The following is a 19,715-nucleotide window of genomic DNA, read 5'->3' as shown; positions in this document are numbered from 1 at the left end:
CTTAACTTTACACTATTTGAACTACGTAGCTAAGCATTTTAACCTAGCGTGACTATCAGAGCTTTCCATTGCCCCTCGAAGGAGCAGGTCAAATGCTTTCAAATGCGTCGAATCCTGAGACAGGAAAGAGAGTACCTCATGATTCGTTGCACTCTTTTCCCTGCCTGAACCAGGAAGCTGAATTGTCAGCCATTTTAGTCCACTTTTTAAAAATACTAGTTTGTACTCCATATTCACTGCAACTTACTAAATCTGCTTGCTTCCCTATTAGGAAGTAGCCACTTTGTGTATATACAGTGTGGCAGGGGCGGTGGGGCATGTGATGTGAATTGTGGGATTACCTGGAAAGACTTGCCTGGTTGTGACGTACGGGCTATCCGTGCTACAGCTTCACAGTTTTAAGCTGAAATGTGTGCAGTACTGTTGCTCTTCCCATGGATGTACAATGGCCTGTGGCTTCATGTTTTTAAACTGTTGTTTACTACAGGGGTTCTCAAACTGGGGGTTGGGACCCCTTGGGGGTCACGAGGTTATTACATGGGGGGTTGCAAGTTGTCAGCCTCCACCCCAAACCCCGCTTTGCCTCCAGCATTTATAATGGTGTTTAATGTATAAAAAAGTGTTTTTAATTTATAGGGGGGGGGTCGCACTCAGAGGCGTGCCATGTGAAAGGGGTCACCAGTTCAAAAGTTTGAGAACCACTGCTCTAAAGGCTGTAGTGTAGCCAGGGACAGAGACCAAAGATCCTGGTGGCTCATGGGTGGCTGGAATTCTTCCTACCTGTTTAAATATTAAGAACATAAGAATGGGGTGACCCAGTCTGGCCTAAGGTCCATCCAGCCCAGTATCCTGTCTACCAACAGTGGCCAATGCCAGGTGCCCCAGAGGGAGGGAACCTAACACGTAATGATCAAGTGATCTGTCTCCTGCCATCCATCTCCACCCTCTGACAAACAGAGGCTAGGGACACCATTCCTTACCCATCCTGGCTAATAGCCCTTAATGGACTTAACCTCCATGAATTTATCCAGTTCTCTTTTAAACCCTGTTATAGTCCTAGCCTTCACAACCTCCTCAGGCAAGGAGTTCCACAGGTGGACTGTGTGCTGAGTGACGAACTTCCTTTTATTTGTTTTAAACCTGCTACCAATTCATTTCATTTGGTGGCCCCTAGTTCTTATATTACGGGAACAAGTAAATAACTTTTCCTTATTCACTTTCTCCACACGACTCATGATTTTATAGACCTCTATCATATCCCCCCTGAGTCTCCTCTTTTCCAAGCTAAAAGTCCTGGCCTCTTTAATCTTTCCTCATTTGGGACCCGTTCCAAACCCCCTAATCATTTTAGTTACCCTTTTCTGAACCTTTTCTAATGCCAGTATATCCTTTTTGAGATGAGGGGACCACATCTGTACGCAGTATTCAAGATGTGGGCGTACCATGGATTTATAGAAGGGCAATAAGATATTCTCTGTCTTATTCTCTATCCTTTTTTAATGATTCCTAACATCCTGTTTTCTTTTTTGACTGCTGCTGCACACTGCATGGACGTCTTCAGAGAACTATCCACGATGACTCCAAGATCTTTCTCCTGATCATTTGTAGCTAAATTAGGCCCCGTCATATTGTATGTAGAGTTGGGGTTATTTTTTCCAATGTGCATTTCTTTACATTTATCCACGTTAAATTTCATTTGCCATTTTGTTGCCCAATCACTTAGTTTTGTGAGATCTTTTTGAAGTTCTTCACAGTCTGCTTTGGTCTTAACTATCTTGAGCAGTTTAGTATCGTCTACAAACTTTGCCACCTCCCTGTTTACCCCTTTCTCCAGATCATTTATGAAGAAGTTGAATAGGATTGGTCCTAGGACTGACCCTTGGGCAACACCACTAGTTACCCCTCTCCATTCTGAAAATTTACCCTTTGTTCCCTGCCTTTTAAACAGTTCTCAGTCCATGAAAGGATCTTCCCTCTTATCCCATGACAACTTAATTTATGTAAGAGCCTTTGGTGAGGGACCTTGTCAAAGGCTTTCTGGAAATCTAAGTACACTATGTCCACTGGATCCCCCTTGTCCACATGTTTGTTGACCCCCTCAAAGAACTCTAATAGATCAGTAAGACACGATCTCCCTTTACAGAAACCATGCTGACTTGTGTGCAACAATTTATGTTCTTCTGTGTCTGACAGTTTTATTCTTTACGATTGTTTCAACTAATGTTGGTCACTTGGTAGCAATTATCCACTGTTCTGTGGTATTTGGAGGAGGGAGGTCAGGGTGAAAAGCTTTCCCTACTTCTTGCTTGTCAAACTTAGGCCACATTTACACTTTGCTGCAGCATGGACTACCATGTGTGAATTGCAGGGGGGCGGGATCCTTGTGTGAACATACCCTTAGGCTTGGTCTATACAGTTGTACTGACCTAATCCCCAGTGTAGACGGCTCTATGTCGAGGGAGGGCATCTCCCGTTGATATAACTACTGCCTCTCATGGAGGTGGAGTACCTGGATGGGAGATGCCCTCCCATCAGTGTAGACGTATCTTCACTGAAGCGGTGCAGCTATGCCAATGCAGCACTGCCTCCCCTTAGAGAGCAACTCTTTGGTATGCTGTGCAATTCAAAACCCCCTGTAGCCCATGTTGGGGCACTTTCTAAACATAGCTGAAGTCAGGGTTTCTAAACAAATGTTTTGGTGGCCTCCAAGCATGACCACCTACTCTTGCAATGACAGTTTTTCCTGAAATACTTAATTAACTTTAGGAAAAACAAATAAGTATGCACATATGCAGGTCCAAATCATTCTGATTTATTTATGTAGGGTTTTTTGGTTTTTTTGCAGACTCAATAATAAAAAATTCTTTACTGGACTGAAACAGAATAGGAACACAAATAAGGTGCTTTGGATGTTCTTGTCTTTTTTGTTTTTTCTTTTGCCTTTTTTTTTTAGACTTGCTAACTAGTACGTCTGTTGTTGTGAAAAGTGATATTTGTTAATATTACTTTTCACAGCAGACTTACACAAGCCTAGGGACAAATTAAGACCTGGATGGGGAGGTGGGAAGGGAGGCAATGGGAGTCAGGGGCGATGTGTGGGTGGGTGGGTGATAAGTGGCCAGGGGAGTTGGGGGGGGGGGGGGGGGGCAAGGGCGATATTGGGGAGAGAGGTGTTAACCTGGGGCAGAGCCCACCGCCATGCAGCTGGGGACCAGGTCCAGAGCCCGAAGCCCTGCAGCTGGTGACTGGAGCCCACCACCACCACATGACCAAAGCTGGGGGCCGGAAGAGGCAGTGGGGGTCGGGGGTGATGCTTTGTGTGTGTGAGTCTGGGGCAGAGCCGGAAGCCACACAGCCAGGGACCAGGGTCAGAGCCTGAAGCCCTGTGGCCAGAGCCTCCCCTCCTCCCACATGTCATGGCTGAAGCCTAAAGCCTGAGCCCCACCTTCCCCAGGAAAGTGGGGAACTTCACCAGCTGCCTGCTCCTCCAGCTTTGGAGTTGGCGGGGAGCAGGGTACAAGCCCCCCGGCAGCCCTGGGGGAGGGCCCACTGCTTTGCCCCTCTCCCCCCGTCCCCGCATCACTTCCCAGGAGGCTGTGGCCACAAAAAAAGACCCTGGTGGCTGCATGCGAGAATCACTGACCTAAATTTGACAAGCAAGGATTAGGGAAAGCTTTCACTGTGCAGCTGAGTATCACTACAAATTTGCAAAGTTTGGTCACTATAACTGAGAGATAAGCACATCAGCATAAGCGCGACCAGACCTCGATCCAATATAGCCATTTGCAATAATCAGGAAAAGCAAATTGCTCTCTGCCAGGGTGGATTTGATTTAAATCATAATTTAAATCACTAGTCAGGAAGACTCGATTTAATCATGGATTTCTACATTAAAGTGCTTTCTTGGTGGTGGTTACAACCTTAATACATATTCTTCACAACTCAGAGATGTTAGGTTTTATTTTTAGAAGGTACACACTATACATTTTTTAAGTGATTTATTTTAAAACTTTTCAGCTTAGTTTTACAGCTATATCAGAAAACGAATGATTGTTTGGTTATTTCATTTACCAAAGGTAATTGAAGCAGATATTTGTGAAGTCATTGGGAGGTGAGTGATCTCCAATTCAACAGGTTAATCATTCATATTTGGAGGATTTTCTTGCCATGCTGTATTAGGAGGAGAACATCACCAGACAGACATTTAAATTGTTTTATTTAACTAAAACAACAACGTGTTATATTCTGGATTTTTTTCTTCAACGGCAAACATATAATATTTTAACAAAACAAGCATATGAATTTTTGAATTTAGTTAAACATTCAAGTTTTTTAAAATCAGGTTTGTTTTTGTTAAAATTGCTTTGAACTAAAATAGTTACATGAAATATTTTTAAAAAAATGAAATCGACTGTGTCAGCCAGATCTACACGAGAAACTTAAAATGTTGGCTTCTGCAGCTAACTCAGTCGTCTTCACCTTCATTTTCCTGTTTGTTCATAATCTGGAAAAGGGAAACAAGCTTTCCTGCTTTTTCAGGTCCCAAACGATTTCTCACTTTGGAATGCATTAGTCCAAACGAAGAAAATATTTTTTCTACACCAGGAGCAGAAGCTACTGCTGTTAAAAGTGAGATCACCACTTCAACAGTCTCTGAATCCAAGTGCTTAAGTGACTTCCACCAGTTCACATATATTTCTTGAATGGTTCACCCTTAGCTCTGATGTTTATGACAGTGGGCATTATGGAGGGATGGTTGCTGGGTGTCCATGTCATAGCCAACTCCCTTCTTCAGCAGTTAAGGTTTGACCCTGGTACTGAGTATTGAGTAGTGATGTTCATTTGCAAGAAAATGAACTGGAGATAGTGCTTGTCCCATTCGTTTTTTAATGCTTGTAATTTAACTCTCTCATTGCAGATTTCTCTTTTTAAGATCTCACTTGGTTCCTTCCAGATTTCAACAGCATCAGCAATAAAACAGCAATTTCCCTGCATTTTGTTCGAGGCTACAGAAATAGGCTTCAGGGTACTCAACATGTGTTCAACATTTCTCTTACGCCCAATGTTGAGCACTTTGGCTGTGACAGGGCCATCTGTTTTTTCATGCTTTTGTTTACAAACTGTCATCCGATTAGGCCAGTTCTTGATATAGTGCTCAAAACAGTCCACTACTGAGTTCCATCGCACGTCTTGTGGGAGAGTTAGCTTGGTTCCTTCCACTCTTTTCAGAGCAGCTGCTGCTGCAAAGTGATTGTTACGGACGTATTTTGCAATTTCAACAACATTAGCCTTTATTTCTGGAACACTGAAGTCTTTGGCTAGGAGGTGCATCAAATGAGCAATGCAACCGTATGTTGTTAGCTTGGGACTCTCTTCTAAATAATTTCTTCTCATCTTGGATACGTGTGCAGCATTGTTTGTGACCAAGCTGCGTACTAGACATTTGAATTTTTTTCCACAGTTTGTTATAGCTTTTACTGCTACTTCTTGTCCGTATTCTGCTGTGTGTGCATTTCCTGTTATAGCAATTGTTTCTGTAAGGAAAACATTCCCTTCTTCTGTTGTCACACAACCACATACAACAGGATCATTGTGGACATTGCTCAACCCATCAAGACTCAGGTTAACAATTTTACCCTCAAGACCTTTTGCACACTGCTCAGTTTCTCTTTCATACACTTTATCCAGCGATTTGCCTGCGACATCTGCTCCGTTGAGTGGACGGTATCCTGGTGTTAATGACTGAACCATGTTAATGAAGTGTGGGTTCTCAATCATATGGAAAGGAGAGTTTGTTGCATAAACAAACCGGGCAATTTTTTCATCAATTACCTCTTTTCATAATCTGCTGGTTCTTATCACAAACTTATCTATGTTGTTTCTGGATGATGGAGGGTTTTTTTCTTTCTGCTACAGGTGAGATACACTGTGGCTATGTGACATACATGATGTGACTGAAACACTGTCATTGGCAGATAACTCTGAAACTGTAGAAAATGATGGTGATCTTGAAGGGTGGGTAGTCTTCAGAATCCTGTACGTTGAGGATGGATTCTCCTAAACAAAATAAGTCAATGCAGTTAATTATTGTTACCATACTGCTCATTTAGTATTACTCCGTGCATTCACTGACACTCAGCAGTGCTTTAAAGGTGAAATTGTAAAAGGAAGATCTGACGATTTCACCTATTTATTTTTTATCACAGCTGCATCTAAAATGACAGTACCATAGAGTAACAACTATATTTTTTGCTCAAACATGAGAATTCGAGAATAGTCCAGAAGGAAGACAGGCAGTCCTTAAGAAAGAAGTATGAAATAAAAAAGTTTACCGACCTGAAGATCCTGCATGTTCAGACATGTTCCTTTCATCATCTTCAGTGCAGCTTCCTCCTGAGAAGGAACACTTCTCATGATGTTGTTTCATTCGGGCAACCAGGCCTTTTGCGTTTCTTTGCTGTACTGTTTGCATTTTGCACACATGCCTGTGTTACCTACCGGTAGAGGAACTTCATTAAAATATTCCCAAACTGGGTCTCTTTTACGGCCTGCTGCCATTATAGGTTTTCCCTTCTAGTGAGAGAATGGTATGGTAGATCTCCGATCAATGAAGGCTACACTCACAAAGACCTCAAGACTTCTGGAATATGCTGCTCAAACAGTTTCACTTTTGTTTCTCCTGCCCGTCCCTCCCTTCTCACATTTATCTCCAGACTTCTTCTCCTTGTCCAGATCTATTCTGCCGACTACAATCTTCTATTCATTGAACTTTTTGAAACTGCACTTTCAGAGAGAGGTAAGGGATTGACTCTGTGTACACAAATTTGCAGAGGGACAATAGGGTTGAGGTCTGTTGTTTCTCACCTCTATATATTATTGACTGATTTATTTAAAAACATTTTTGCTGTTAAAAAGCATGTTATCTCTGGAAACACAAATCCACAGTTTGAGAACTGTGAAATTAAGCATCTCTGATGGTATCCTCTAGACTGAGCACTGAGTCCTATTGGGTAGATAGAAAGATAAACCTAAATAATCTATACAGAAGCCCCTGGAACCCCATCAGATTTGGTCCCTAGTCCATGAACTATTGGAACTCATTTACAAAACTTTTCTTAAACATACATGAATATATTGTCTCATACTATAGAATAAGAATTTATAATCCCTCTTCCGTGATGAGATATCTTTGAGCTCTAATGTATCTTAATTAAAACTATCTTTAGATAAGTTTTTCCTCCAAAAGCATTTTATCAAAAAAATCCCATTTAAATTAAAAAATCCAACATTTTTTTTTTTTTTTTAAATCTTTGATTTTTATCCACCCTGCTCTCTCCTCTCCTTCTAGGACTCTTGTGTTTGGATGGTTTGGTGAGATTATTATGAGTTTGTCCTTCCCCATTCCCCTCAAAAGAAAGGGGGCAGAGGGGGGATAAGATCCTTGGGGAGAATAGTCTGTGTTAGGATAACTCATCATAAAACAGACAGTTTGTCTTTTGGGGCCAGAAGTCCCTAACGTAGGTTATTCTTTTATATGCTACCGATCTATCCACCACGTAAGCCGTTGATTAAAATAAATAAATGAAAAGCCCTTTAATACAATTACGCACATTAGAAAATCTCTGCTTGCTTTGCTTTGGGCATTCTGGTGATTTATGGCTGGCACAATGGAAGTCCTCATTTGCCAAAGTTACTTGTTTTTTTACTTTGAGAGGGAGGTGAAAATTCCTTGTGTCCAAAAATGTGACTTTACTGTGTTTATAATGTAGTGAGGAAGTTGTGTTGGCACCATGGCCCCTTGCTCTAAAATGTTCCTATCTCTGGCTACACCTGCCTTCCAAACCGCGTTTAGAAATGGCGATTGTTCTAGGTTAGTGCTGATAAGTTGCGCTTAGGAGCTGTTTGTTCCACATGTTAAATCAGCTGACAGGAATTCAGTCATTTTTACACCATCAGAAACTGTTACTTTCGATACATTTCTCTTATAAAGTTATCAGGATGAAAAGAGATTATTTCATTACAAGTCCTAACACTGCCATGTGCGTTGGAGGAATCCAGGCTGCGATCCAGGAGGAGAGCCATGTTGTGACATGGTTTCTGCTTTGTGTCATGCCTGTGTGGGATTTGTGGTGGCTGCACAAGAGACAATCAGTGACTCATCTTTAGGCTTTGCAATTAAAATAAATAAAAACAACATCAAGGCCCTTGAGTTTGTTTGAGCTGCAGCCCTGGTGGAACTGAAGGCGTGCATGTGTACAATGAACTAGTCAGCCAGACTGGATACTGTTACGTAGTGTTGTTCATCATATTTTTACTGCAGTAGTGCCAAGAGGGGCCAGTTGGGGAGCAGGGCCTGATAGTGCTAGGCGCTATGCGAATACCTGATGAAAACTCAGGCTATGGCCTGAAGAGCCTACAGCGGAAGGCCCCGATACGTTAGTGGGTTGTTTCTGTACACACTGGTGTGCCAGGCAGAGCCCCGCTGACCTCGGTGGGCCTGCAAGTGGGTGCGCTCCGTTACAGAACTGGGGACTAAGAAATGCCAGATGACTCATTCTCTGAGGGCAGCTCTGGCCGCAGTCATTCAGACCAGGCCTAATTGGGTTCCAGTTTAGAGGGCAGCTGGGATGTTGTCGGTGCTCTGGTGTCTGACTAACCTGCCAGTGGGTCCTGGCTGAGCTCCCTTGATGGAGCCCCGGTGGAACGGCGACAAAAGCCAATGACCGGCAGCAGCCATGCTGGTGCTGAGCAGTACGTCTAGGGCGAACCAGCTCTCCAGCTTGTGAAAACAGAAGCCATGGTTTTAAGGGTTTAAGAAGGCACTTTTGTTGGGTAAAATACCGACTAAATGGCACCTCTAGCTCGCTGGCACGCTGCTTTTTCTTTCAAACAGGGCATTGCCTCCATTCCCTCGTGTCTCTTCCCCCTGTGCACAAGGAGAGCGACAAAGGGCAGCTTGCAGATTGCAGCGTGTTCCCTTTATGGCAGGGTCAGAGTGGGCCTGCTAGCTGAATATGGGGCTGAGTGAGACTACAAGGAGGAAGTTAGAAAGACAGAGGCAACCCAGAGCTGCCATGACTCCTGACACACCCTGTGTGTTAGCTGTTAGAAAAGAGTAAAAGGTAGTCATTGCAAAAGTAGGAATGGCAGAGAAAACCAGCAGTGGGTGTAACAATAAGCGCAAAGACGCTTGGGACCAGTTTCTGCTCTGATTTGTGCCTCTTCGTGCAATTACACAGGTGAAAATCAAGACAGAATTTTGTCCTAAGGGTATATTTCACATTGCGCCTTACTCATATGTCTCCCTCCCCCACTCACCATCACCATCGCTAATAGCCCACAACTCTGAAGAGTTAGTCGTTTAAGTGGGAGAAAGGGTGTGAGTTCAGCTGGCACCTGCTGTTCGGCGTGTAGCTTTGTTAATGGAACATGTTTTAATTTTAAATCACAGGCTTTAGGAGCAGGCAGTCAGCAAGCCCAGTCAGTGATAAAATATGCAGCCTGGTGTAAGTCATTATATCCCTGTAATCTGGTTAAAATAAGAGTCTTGAACAATACAGGTTTCAGAGTAACAGCCGTGTTAGTCTGTATTCGCAAAAAGAAAAGGAGGACGTGTGGCACCTTACAGACTAACCAATTTATCTGAGCATAAGCTTTCGTGAGCTACAGCTCACGAAAGCTTATGCTCAAATAAATTGGTTAGTCTCTAAGGTGCCACAAGTACTCCTTTTCTTTGAACAATACAAACTATGTTTAGACTTGCAAGCTAAAGTGAAAATGTTCGTGTAGGTTCCTAGGGTCCAGCTATTCCTCGCACAGTACTGCAGACTGTGACACACAGCAGAGGAAGGAAGGGAAAGTTTTCCATCTCCTATATCTAGTGCTTTGCAATATACTTGTTCTTCTTGCCAGTTTTTATGAGGGAATGGCTGGTTTCTCTGGGCTGCATGCCCAGTTTATGGTTAAAGACAGATGGAGGTTGTGCAGTGTCCCAAATACTGTATCCAGAGACAGGAGACTCTTGATTGATTAAATCCTTGGCTTTTCCTGTTTTCAGACTTCTTTTTCATCCCAGAATGTCCTAATTTGATGATGATTGGCAAGTTACAGGCTTTGTTTTTTTCATAATGACCGCCAGCGGGCTGGTTCTGGGGGCATGCTGGGGGTTATTGTCACAATTGGACCTACAAATTTACTCTAATTGTAACTCGGCAGGGGCGGGGGTGGGGGCGGACGGACAAAGTGAAAGTTCATAAACTCAAGTTTCAGAGTAACAGCCGTGTTAGTCTGTATTTGCAAAAAGAAAAGGAGTACTTGTGGCACCTGAAGTGAGCTGTAGTTCACGAAAGCTTATGCTCAAATAAATTGGTTAATCTCTAAGGTGCCACAAGTCCTCCTTTTCTTAGTTCGTAAACTGTCACCGTAACCTAGAACAAATGGTATTGGAGAAAGGTGCGAAAGGGAGACAGACTAAATGAGTGCAAACAAAAAAAGCCACCTGATCATGCCCAACAAACAAACCAACCAAGTGTGGGACCGGAAATCAGTGACCCAAAATTGATGTGTTGGTCTCACTGGTCAACAAAATAATGAGGGGATGGGCTGTTCCATCCATCACTCCCATTCTACAGGCCTTTTTAAAAAGAAGCAAAAGAAAAATAAATGTTAGGGGGAAATGAGTGGAGGAGGATGAAGGCCACTATCTCTGTATTCTCCTGTGACCTTGGGTTCTACCGTAACATATCTGAGTCTTCATCAAGCTGATCTTGAGAGATCTCCTGACCTGAGCGGGCCAGAGAGAGGGACCTAGATAACATCCCCACCTCCACTAGCTCTGGCTAAATCCCAGTTACCACCTGGGATGTGAGACTTTGTCAAAACCTCCTCTTCTCTTCCACTTCCCCCAGGTGCCCTCCTCCTTTCCCACTTCATTTCTTCTTTTTTATCCCTCTTCTTTTTCCTTCTGTCTAATAAAAGTCTGGCTAAGCCAGCCAAGCCTGTTTGCAACAGTGCTGTGAGCCTGTGACCACAAAGAGGCAGCTAAAAGCAACCCCCTAAACAGCCTGATCTGGTACAAGTTTGCCAGGACTTGGAGGATATGTCTACACTGCAATTAAACACCTGCAACTGGCCTGTGCCAGCTGATTTGGACTGTGGGGCCGTTTCCTTGCACTGTAGACTTCCGGGCTCAGGTTGGAGCCTGGACTCTAGGACCCTGCAAGCTGGAAGGGTCCCAGAGCAGGGGCTGCACTCTGAGGCCAGAAATCTATGCTGCAGGGAAACAGCCCCATAGCTGGAGCCCTGCAAGCCTCAGTCATGGGCCAGCCACGGAGTTTTAATTGCAGTGTTGCCAGACCTTGATAAGACTGAATGCTATGCCTGTGTTTTCCCAGCAATGAGGTTGCATGTGTGAGTCAGCACCAGAGACACAAGCTGCATCTTCTCTCTTTGGAGTTCTTTTCTCTCCCCTTTCGTGTGTTTATCTTTTGTCTTGTAAAAAAATAGAATCAGACTTCAACAGCAGCAGTTCCGGCCCTCCTCAGCTAACTTCTCTTTTCCTTCCAAAGGATACTTATTACCATCCATCATACCATCTCAGAGACTGCCACGTGGGGCTGTGGGGGAGTTCCTTTTAAAACCCTCTTTCCAGTTAAAGGGAGACAGGGATGTTGCTCAAATGGAAGCTTTATTTAATACTTTACATTCCAAAGGCTTTAACGCTTTCCTTCTTTTCTGTATTGCTCAAAAAGAGCTAAGGATTGTTTATGGTGTGTGTGCCATGCTGCTAAGCAAGCTGAGGTCTCTGTACACCAAACCCAGAACCTTGTTTGATGCTGGGTCATTTCAAGTGTCATGCGAACTCTAGGCCCCTTTATTCCATCTAAATTAATACAACCGGGTGCTGCAGAGGTAGCATCTGTGGCAGAGTGGGATGTGCCTGTGTCAAAATGCAAATTCTGTCTGGTATTATACGTGGCAATGCTGGGCATGCTGACTGCACAAGCCTCTACACATTGAACTGCTGCGTTCCAGACAACTGCCCTGTCCAGAAGGGTGTTTGGGACGATCACTGAGAAGCCATCAAGACCCCAGTCTGGGGCCATGAACTTCAATTGTCTCTTAACTACTAGTCCAGCCTTGTGGAACAATGGGTTTTCTACACAGGAGCTCACAGGGGGATAGGAAGGGGCCAGCATGACGGTGCACGTGGCTCAAAGACGGGGCCCTATTTAAGAGCAGAGTTCTGCTATATGTGTAGGGGGACGAGCCATTGCCACGTGCGGAAGGGATCCTGCCCAGTCTGAAACGCTGCTGAGCCATGATACACAGGAGAGGTTAGATCGGACTAGGGGAGGGGGCATCTCAGGACGTGGGCTGTTTTCAAAGATTTGTAACTCTAGAAAGCTTTAAGGGTAAAGCGAATGTGGTTGAGAAATTCTCTACGAAGCCTGTGTGTCTTGCTTTCCTGCCAGAAGGGGTTAAATGCGAAGCCCAGAGTGCCCACAGCCTAGGTGGAGCTCTGGGGAAATGTGTGGAGGGCCTTCAGAGGTCTCGCAGTGGCACCCCATGTCCCAAGGAAGAGCATCAGACAAGGTCTGAGGCTGGGAGCGCTTCCTAGAGACCCAGAGCTGGAAAGAGTGACTAGACTCTACCCAGACCCATTGACTTGTAAGCACATGGGACCCAGCCACAGAGTCAGTTAGTAACACACTGGTGATCATACGAAGGGGTACAAAGCCAGCTGGGAACAGCATTCCTGGCCTCTTGGTGAGCAGGGCTGTCTGCCAGTCAGCAGAGGCCCCTCCACCCACTTACGGAGTGCAGCATTGACCAGCTCTGAAGCCAGGCTCATCCAGTCCTTATGGCTGCAAGTTGGGAGGTCAGGGAAAGGCAGTGTAAAGTCAGGAAATGCAGTGCATCCTCAGGCCTCCGCAGGGAGAGAATAACTCGTGTTGTGCGCTTCTTATTCCCCTTTTCGGTGTCCTGCACAGCTTCCTGAAGCAGTGCAGAAAAGTGTCAAACATGCTTGTTGCAGCACTAGGCCAGAATCATGTACCCAGGTTTTGCAGAGTACATCTAATCTGCAAAACAAGATCCATGGCAGCGAATCCGGGCTTGAACAGCAGTATAGATAAATGTTCATGCTTGGGCTCTGACACCCATCCCCCACGTCAGATGTCAGAGCCCAAGCAGGAGCGTCTACGCTGCTGGTTTTAAACCCGTAGCATGAGCCCCGTGAGCCCGGGTCTGCAGACACTGGGACTTGCTCTTTTTTGTTTTGTTTTCCGTTTGTTTGTTTGATTTGGGTTTTTTTTGTTTTTTTGTTTTTTTTTTGCAGTGTGACCATACCTGCAGTTTGAGGGGGGTGAAATCCCCTTGGGCCTTTCTGATTCTTATGTCATTGTAGAGAAAATGGGAATGCCAGAACTGGCCTTCACGAGCTGGCAGCCACAAGCTTACTTTGAGACCTTGTCTTCATTACAAAAAAAAGCCCTGCTCTGATCTGGAGTCCGCTAACTGGAGATGAGTGGAGACAAGGTAGTTAGTAGTTTTCAGAGAGTTATCAGGTCTGTACAGCTGGCTGTCACTGATGCACAACAGCGGCTGCGAGCTCCCTGCTGGCTGTCTCTGGCCTGTTTCAATCCCATGGCTGCTCGTGGGACCTGTGAGCCGCAGCAGAAGCCCGGGAGCTGCAGAATGTCTACGCTACAAGGGCTACAGCCGCACCTCTACCACGGTAGTGCCGTGGCGTAGCAGACACTTACTACGGTGGTGAAAGGGGTCTTGGTAAGTGCTGTAGTAAACCCAGCCCCTCAAGAGGCAGAAGCTAGGCTGGCACAAGAACTCTTCGGATGACCTACCTGCATCTCCTAGCTGCAGGTCGAAGAGGAAACCCTTTTCTTCTCCTGCCAAAAGCGCCTTCTTACAGAAATAACACCGCGGTCAGTATTTCAAGCCCAACTGAACGACATGCCGGTTGCGGGCTTTTTGTTTGAATGGGTGTTTTGTTATTTTTCCATCAACTAATTTTGTGAGACAGCGAAACAGAATATTAACAATTACCCACAATTCATTTTGCTTCTGCCATTTCTGTTTTCCCCACACATTAAATGACTTCCCTCTGTGACGTCTCCTGAATTCAGCCTGCCTGCTGTGAGTCTGCCTTTCAGCAGTTGAGTTTCTCTGCATCTGGTAACAGCCACTCCCCTGTGCAGTACGGGGGGTTCCCCCCTCTGATTTCCCCCCATGCTCTAGTCCCTGTTACCTGTAAGCCAGCAGTTGTTGCGTTCTAAATTCAGACGCTTCTGAGAACCTCCTGTGAACGCTTAACCTAACGTGAAATGATCTAGTCCAAATAAGGCATTCAAATGCACCTGCTGTCTCTGTTTTCTGAAAATGGTTTGACAGGTTTGTCTGCAAGGCTGGTTTACTGACTAATCTGTCAATTCATGGAACAGTTCAGGGTGGACGGGGAGTTATGTGCAAAGATACATTAGCCACGACTCAGATATACCCTTTTGTTGTTTTTCTACATAGTATGGATTTTCGCATTTCCCTGGCGTATTCAGCATTTTTTCCTCTCATTCCCTTATAAGCCACCCCACCTCCCCTAGCCCCTTCCCCAGCAGAGAGCAAACAGCACGCATTCCCACATGACAACAGCTCCGTCTACACTGCGCGTCTTACGACGGCCGGGCTGTGCCACTACGGTGAGCCGTCATAAGGGGTGCAGGACAGTCGCTGTTTGTCGCCGGGAGAGAGCTCTCCTAGAGACAAAATAAAACCACCCCCAGTGAGGGACGGTGGCTTCGTCGAGGGAGAGCATCTTCCGCCGACGAAGCGCTGTCCACGCCATTTTCGTCATTAAAACTTTTGTCGTTCGGGGGGGGGCGGGGGGGTTTCACACCTCTGAGCGACAGAAGTTTTAACAGCGGAAGTGCAGTGTAGACGTGGCCTAACACATCATGTGCATTCTCAGCGGAGCAAAAGCCACTGGCGTAGCGTAGGTTAAACATCAGCAGTCTCACGGCAGCACAAAAAGGGGCTCTTGTGTTAGGCCCTGATCCTGCAACCAGATCTGCAGTGCCCCCGTGGGGGCAGGGATCTAGCTGCAGTATTGGGGCATTACAGCGGGAAGGGTTATCTGTCCAAGTGTGCCTCTGTGCTGTGCGGTGTGCCTACGCCTGCCAGGCAGGTCAGGTCCCTCCAGCAGGACTTGCCGTACGTGCTGCTTCCTTAGAGGAGAACAGCAAACCAAAGAGGAATCTGATAGCTCAGATCTGTAAACGAAACCTTCCTTGCATCAGCAAGGGCAAGACCAAGAATTGTGCATCTGCTTCACTGTTCTTGCATTTGACATCGGCATGAGCCGTTTCTCCCTGAGCCTGGCGAGGGCATAGGTTACGGGGCCATTAGCAGGGAGCCAGGGATGCAGCCCCCGGCGGGAGTCAGTAAGACCGTGAGCCAGGGGGATTTCGGTTTTTTGTTGGTGTAACAGGGTTGCTGCTCGCTACTAGTGCACCTCCTTGCGGATGGGTCTGGGAATTAGCTCTGGCTTCATCTGGAGCCCCCGGCTGCTTGCTGCTCGCTCTGTGATGATCCTTGTCCAGCCTGGTCTCCCCTTCCGGGGTTAGCAGGTCTGACAGAATCCTGTGGCAGGTGCCGTTTCCAGACAGTGTTCAGCCCCAGCTTTGGGCTCTATGCCACTATATCAGTGGGTGGCAGGGAAACCTGGGCCTGCCCACTGCTCCCAGTTCCAGTCCTGAGACCCGATAACCCACAATGCACGTCCTCAGTCCCCATCCCTGTCGCTCTTTCCCTGGGCTCCTTCCTCCCAAGCCCCTCCCTCTCTTCTCTTTCCGGCTTCTGGATTTACCGCTGGAGCCTCCTCTGCTCCCCGTGGCTACTTTCCCCCGTGAGCCTCGTGTCAGCCTCCTTACTCCAGGGCTGACTCTCCCCCAGGCTTCCTCCTTGTTCCTAGGGGCTTCCCTCCTCTCGGAGAGCAACTGCAGAGTCCTTCCCCGGCCCTCCTGCGCTCCGCTTCCAGGCTTTCTGGTGCTGCCCCAGTCCTCCCCCAGTGCGTCTTCCTTCTCCGTTCACCCTGGCCCTCTGGGTGAACCCAGGTCGTGGTCAGGGCTGGCGGGAGGTGCACACCCCGTCACAGCCGGGTGCTTTCGTTTTGCCCAGGATACGAAGGGTTTGTCTGCACTATTGCTGATTTAACTAGACAGGCAAACTGAAAGCAGCAAACCCGGCCCCTGCGTGGACACAGTCATACTGGTATAAAAGTGCTCCCGGTCCGGGCCCCAGGATAAGCTATGCCAGCGTAAGGCACCTTTATACCCGGGAACCTGCATCTACACTCGGGCTTGTACAGGCACAGCTGTGTTGGGAAAAAGTGACCCCCTCGCTGCGGTAGTTATGCGGGGAACTTTGCCCAGGTAGCTCAGGCCAAAGGAAAGGTGAGGTGACCCCTAAAACACTCGCAAGGGAGGCAGTTTCTAGCCAGGCCCACGGGAAAGAAAAGTACCGAAGAGTCCGTGCCGTGGAGCACAGCCGTGCTGCGGTGTGGTGTCGGCGGCTGCTGGAGTGGTTGTGCCACAATGTGGTCTCTGCCCGGCTGCAGTCCAGCTCCCTCCCTGCTGGCCAAGGTCTGTGTCCCAGCAGCAGCCTGCCCTGTTCCCAGCTCTCGGGAGGAATGTGTCCTTTGGGGTCACTGGGAGGGAGACACGCAGGGCAAACCAAAGTCTGTGCCACCCCTGCGCGCTCCTGAAGCTGAGGGGTCCTCTGTGCACACCGTTTGCTGGTCTGACAAAAGGTGGGGTATATTTTAAACCAGGATAGTTAAACTGGTGCAGACCCCCGTGTGGACGCTCTTCTGTTGATTTAAACCTGGCTTATTTTGGTTTAGCCTGTACCCGTTTCAGCCCAATGTAAGGACATGTCCACAGCGGAGCTTGCACCAGTTTCTAAACCAATTTAATTTAAACCAGTGTGACTCATGTGTGTAGACAAGGCCTTAGGGTTTATTGAGATTTCACATACACAAGTTGTGGCCCTGAGCTGCATTCCAGTTGTCGCTCAGCGGGGGGAGGGGGGTGGCTTTATGCCAATTTCACACTCCAGTCCTGTTGCTGGAGTTGCATGAGTGTAACCATGTCTCTTTTCCATGCAGGGGCCAGTGAAGGGTTTAGGATCTGCTGTGCCTGGTCTAGGCCAAAGAGAGAGGCCATGGCACAGAGCTGGGCCACAGTGGATGTGCTAATTCAGGTTATGCAGTTCAGATGTGACTGTTTGCAAATTTCTGACAGTTCTTCTGAGTCTGTTATGATCAGATTTCATCGGTGCTCTAAGCGGCACCAACTGCTAGCAAAGGGCCCATCTGTGTTAAGAGATTTTTGCACTGGGTCAAGCCCAGCTGTATGTTGGTGCGGTGCCTCTGTGCTGGGTGCTTGCACCATGTAACTGTGTCAGTGTAACCACACCTGTGCAAAAATCCCTGATGGTTACCCCAGCAAGGTGGCTTCCAGCGCTGCTGTGCAACTGGTCATTGGGAAAGTCTTAACCTCGTGAAAAAATGCTACAGGAAGAGAAGTGGGAAGCAGAGGGTAGTGAAGGGGGCATTAGATTCCCAGTCTCCTGCTGAGTTTCAAGTCACTGGCCACTTAAATAATGAAACAAAACTACCCTAATTTTCTAAAGAGCTCCTGCAAGTAGCAAACATCTGGGTATCTGAGCGATAAGGGTGGATTGATTTAAATCACCAATTTGAATCAGGATTTAAATTAGGAAATTGTTAATCTTGTATTGCATTTGTACTTTTTAGTTCTTTTTCCTGAAGCAGGGTTGATTCTCATTGGTTGGGAACGATTAAAACAAGTCGCTTTGCAGCTAAGCATAGCACTGACACTAAATGTTGTATCAGCCGTGTTAGTCTGTATTCGTAAAAAGAAAAGGAGTACTTGTGGCACCTTAGAGACTAACCAGTTTATTTGAGCATGAGCTTTCGTGAGCTACAGCTCACTTCATCGGATGCATCCGATGAAGTGAGCTGTAGCTCACGAAAGCTCATGCTCAAATAAACTGGTTAGTCTCTAAGGTGCCACAAGTACTCCTTTTCTTTTTACTAAATGTTGTACTTTCTTGTGTTAACCAAGAGGATATATTATATCTATACACATTTTATTGAAGTAGTTATGTAGCTTAACATGCCTCTATTCAGATTCTCATGTTAGAAAATAGTGAACTACGCTTTTTTTTATTTACTAGATGATAATCTTTTACTTGCGATTTGTGTCAAGTTACATTTGGATAGACACTAGAATTCAATCAAAATACACAAAAACAGCATTTTAAGTTTCTTTTTTATTAGTTAAATACAACTACCTTAAATGTGCTGGATAATATAAATAAGTAAAATAAGTAAGTATGAAAACATGTCTTGTATTTAAACTAACTGATTTATTCAACACAGGAAGTATTAACTGTAGTGAATGAATTGAACTGTTTGTTTGGTTCCCATGTCCTCCAAGGTTTTAGAACTAGTTGATCTCATACTCTCACACCATGTTTTATTTCAGAGATTGGAAGTGGAAAACCAGCTTTCCTGCTTTTTCAACTCCCAGTTGGTTTCTCAACTTTGAATGAGAGAGTTGTGGAACTGAACTAGCTGAATAAATAGAAATGAAAATAGCCTCTTCTGCAAGTGCAGAGAGAATTCTGCTGTCAAAAGCTGGTTTAGCACTTAAGCATTTGGAACCAGATTGTGCTGAGCCAGTGATGTCCATCAGTTCAGTGTTTTGACTTTCTTTAAAACTTGCTCAGCAAATATATGCTGCTTGAGTATTATTTTTATTTAAATTATTTTAATAGTTTATAGTAAACCTAGGCCTTAACTTAGGTTGTCATCATTTTAATTTTAAATAGGTTTATTTTTAAAAAGAAAAATGTATTTAATGTAACTTCTAAAATCAGTTTTTTTTTTAAAGAAGATTGATGGATTTTTATCCATCTTTTGAGCACTAGGGTACAACTAATATACTTAACTTCCTAGACACAAACTATCTTGGGTACTGGAATAAAATATGTGGCTGAAGGTCGCACAACTCCTGACCCTCCTAAACAGGCATTGCCAGTTTTCCTAAATATCGTGGATTTATTTTCCTTGAGGATGGTGGGGGTGGGTAAATTTTTTAACTAACTAACTAAAATAGTTCCAAATTATTCTTCAGAAATAGCGTACCAGACTCTTTGCTTTTTCTCATTAGGGTTACAGGTTGTCTTAGTTTGTCCTATAACAATTGTGCTTTTCTTTTTCTGGTTTCCTTGTCTGTAACTTTTGACCATCTTTGCTACATTGGGGCTGATACTTGTACAGTTTACTGTCTAGAAACTACTGCCTTTGAAACGCAACTGAATGGAAAATGACCAAGTGTAAGGTGCAGCAAACAAAAAATGCATTGGGAAGCAATGGAGCATGACTGATTCCCCCAGAGGTCCTGATGACACACGCAAGTGAGTGAAGCACCAGGGCAGGGCTTTGCTGTGTGGCCACTCACACCAAGGCTAGGGTGTAACTTAGACCTGGCACTAATCACCTGGGTTAATGTACCTTAAATCTCTAGTGCTTGCTATCAACAAATGTTAAGAATGTCATTAAGATAATACAACTGGCATGGGTTCTGGGTGAAGGCGTTTCCCAGTCTGCTTTAGAA

The 19,715-nt window shown here is 45.5% G+C and overlaps 1 protein-coding gene across 4 annotated transcripts in view; it reads left to right on the top strand.

Annotated features, from left to right (window-relative positions):
* B4GALT1 (beta-1,4-galactosyltransferase 1) overlaps positions 1-19,715 on the top strand; it is a 59,100-nt gene that overhangs the window by 4,611 nt on the left and 34,774 nt on the right. The window contains exon 1 of one of the 4 annotated variants that reach the window (XM_037902381.1): positions 13,839-13,943. The exons of the other annotated variants lie outside the window; for them this stretch is intronic. Within the exon in view, the coding sequence (XP_037758309.1) occupies positions 13,854-13,943 (90 nt within the window). The 5' untranslated portion in view covers positions 13,839-13,853. Of the gene's footprint in view, positions 1-13,838; positions 13,944-19,715 lie in introns of those variants that run through there. 4 annotated transcript variants of the gene reach the window in all.

This window comes from Chelonia mydas, chromosome 5 (assembly GCF_015237465.2).
Source record: "Chelonia mydas isolate rCheMyd1 chromosome 5, rCheMyd1.pri.v2, whole genome shotgun sequence".
In the NCBI taxonomy this organism is placed as follows: Eukaryota; Metazoa; Chordata; order Testudines; family Cheloniidae; genus Chelonia; species Chelonia mydas.
Note: the sequence above shows the minus strand (reverse complement) of the source record. Positions and strands in the feature narration are given on the sequence as shown.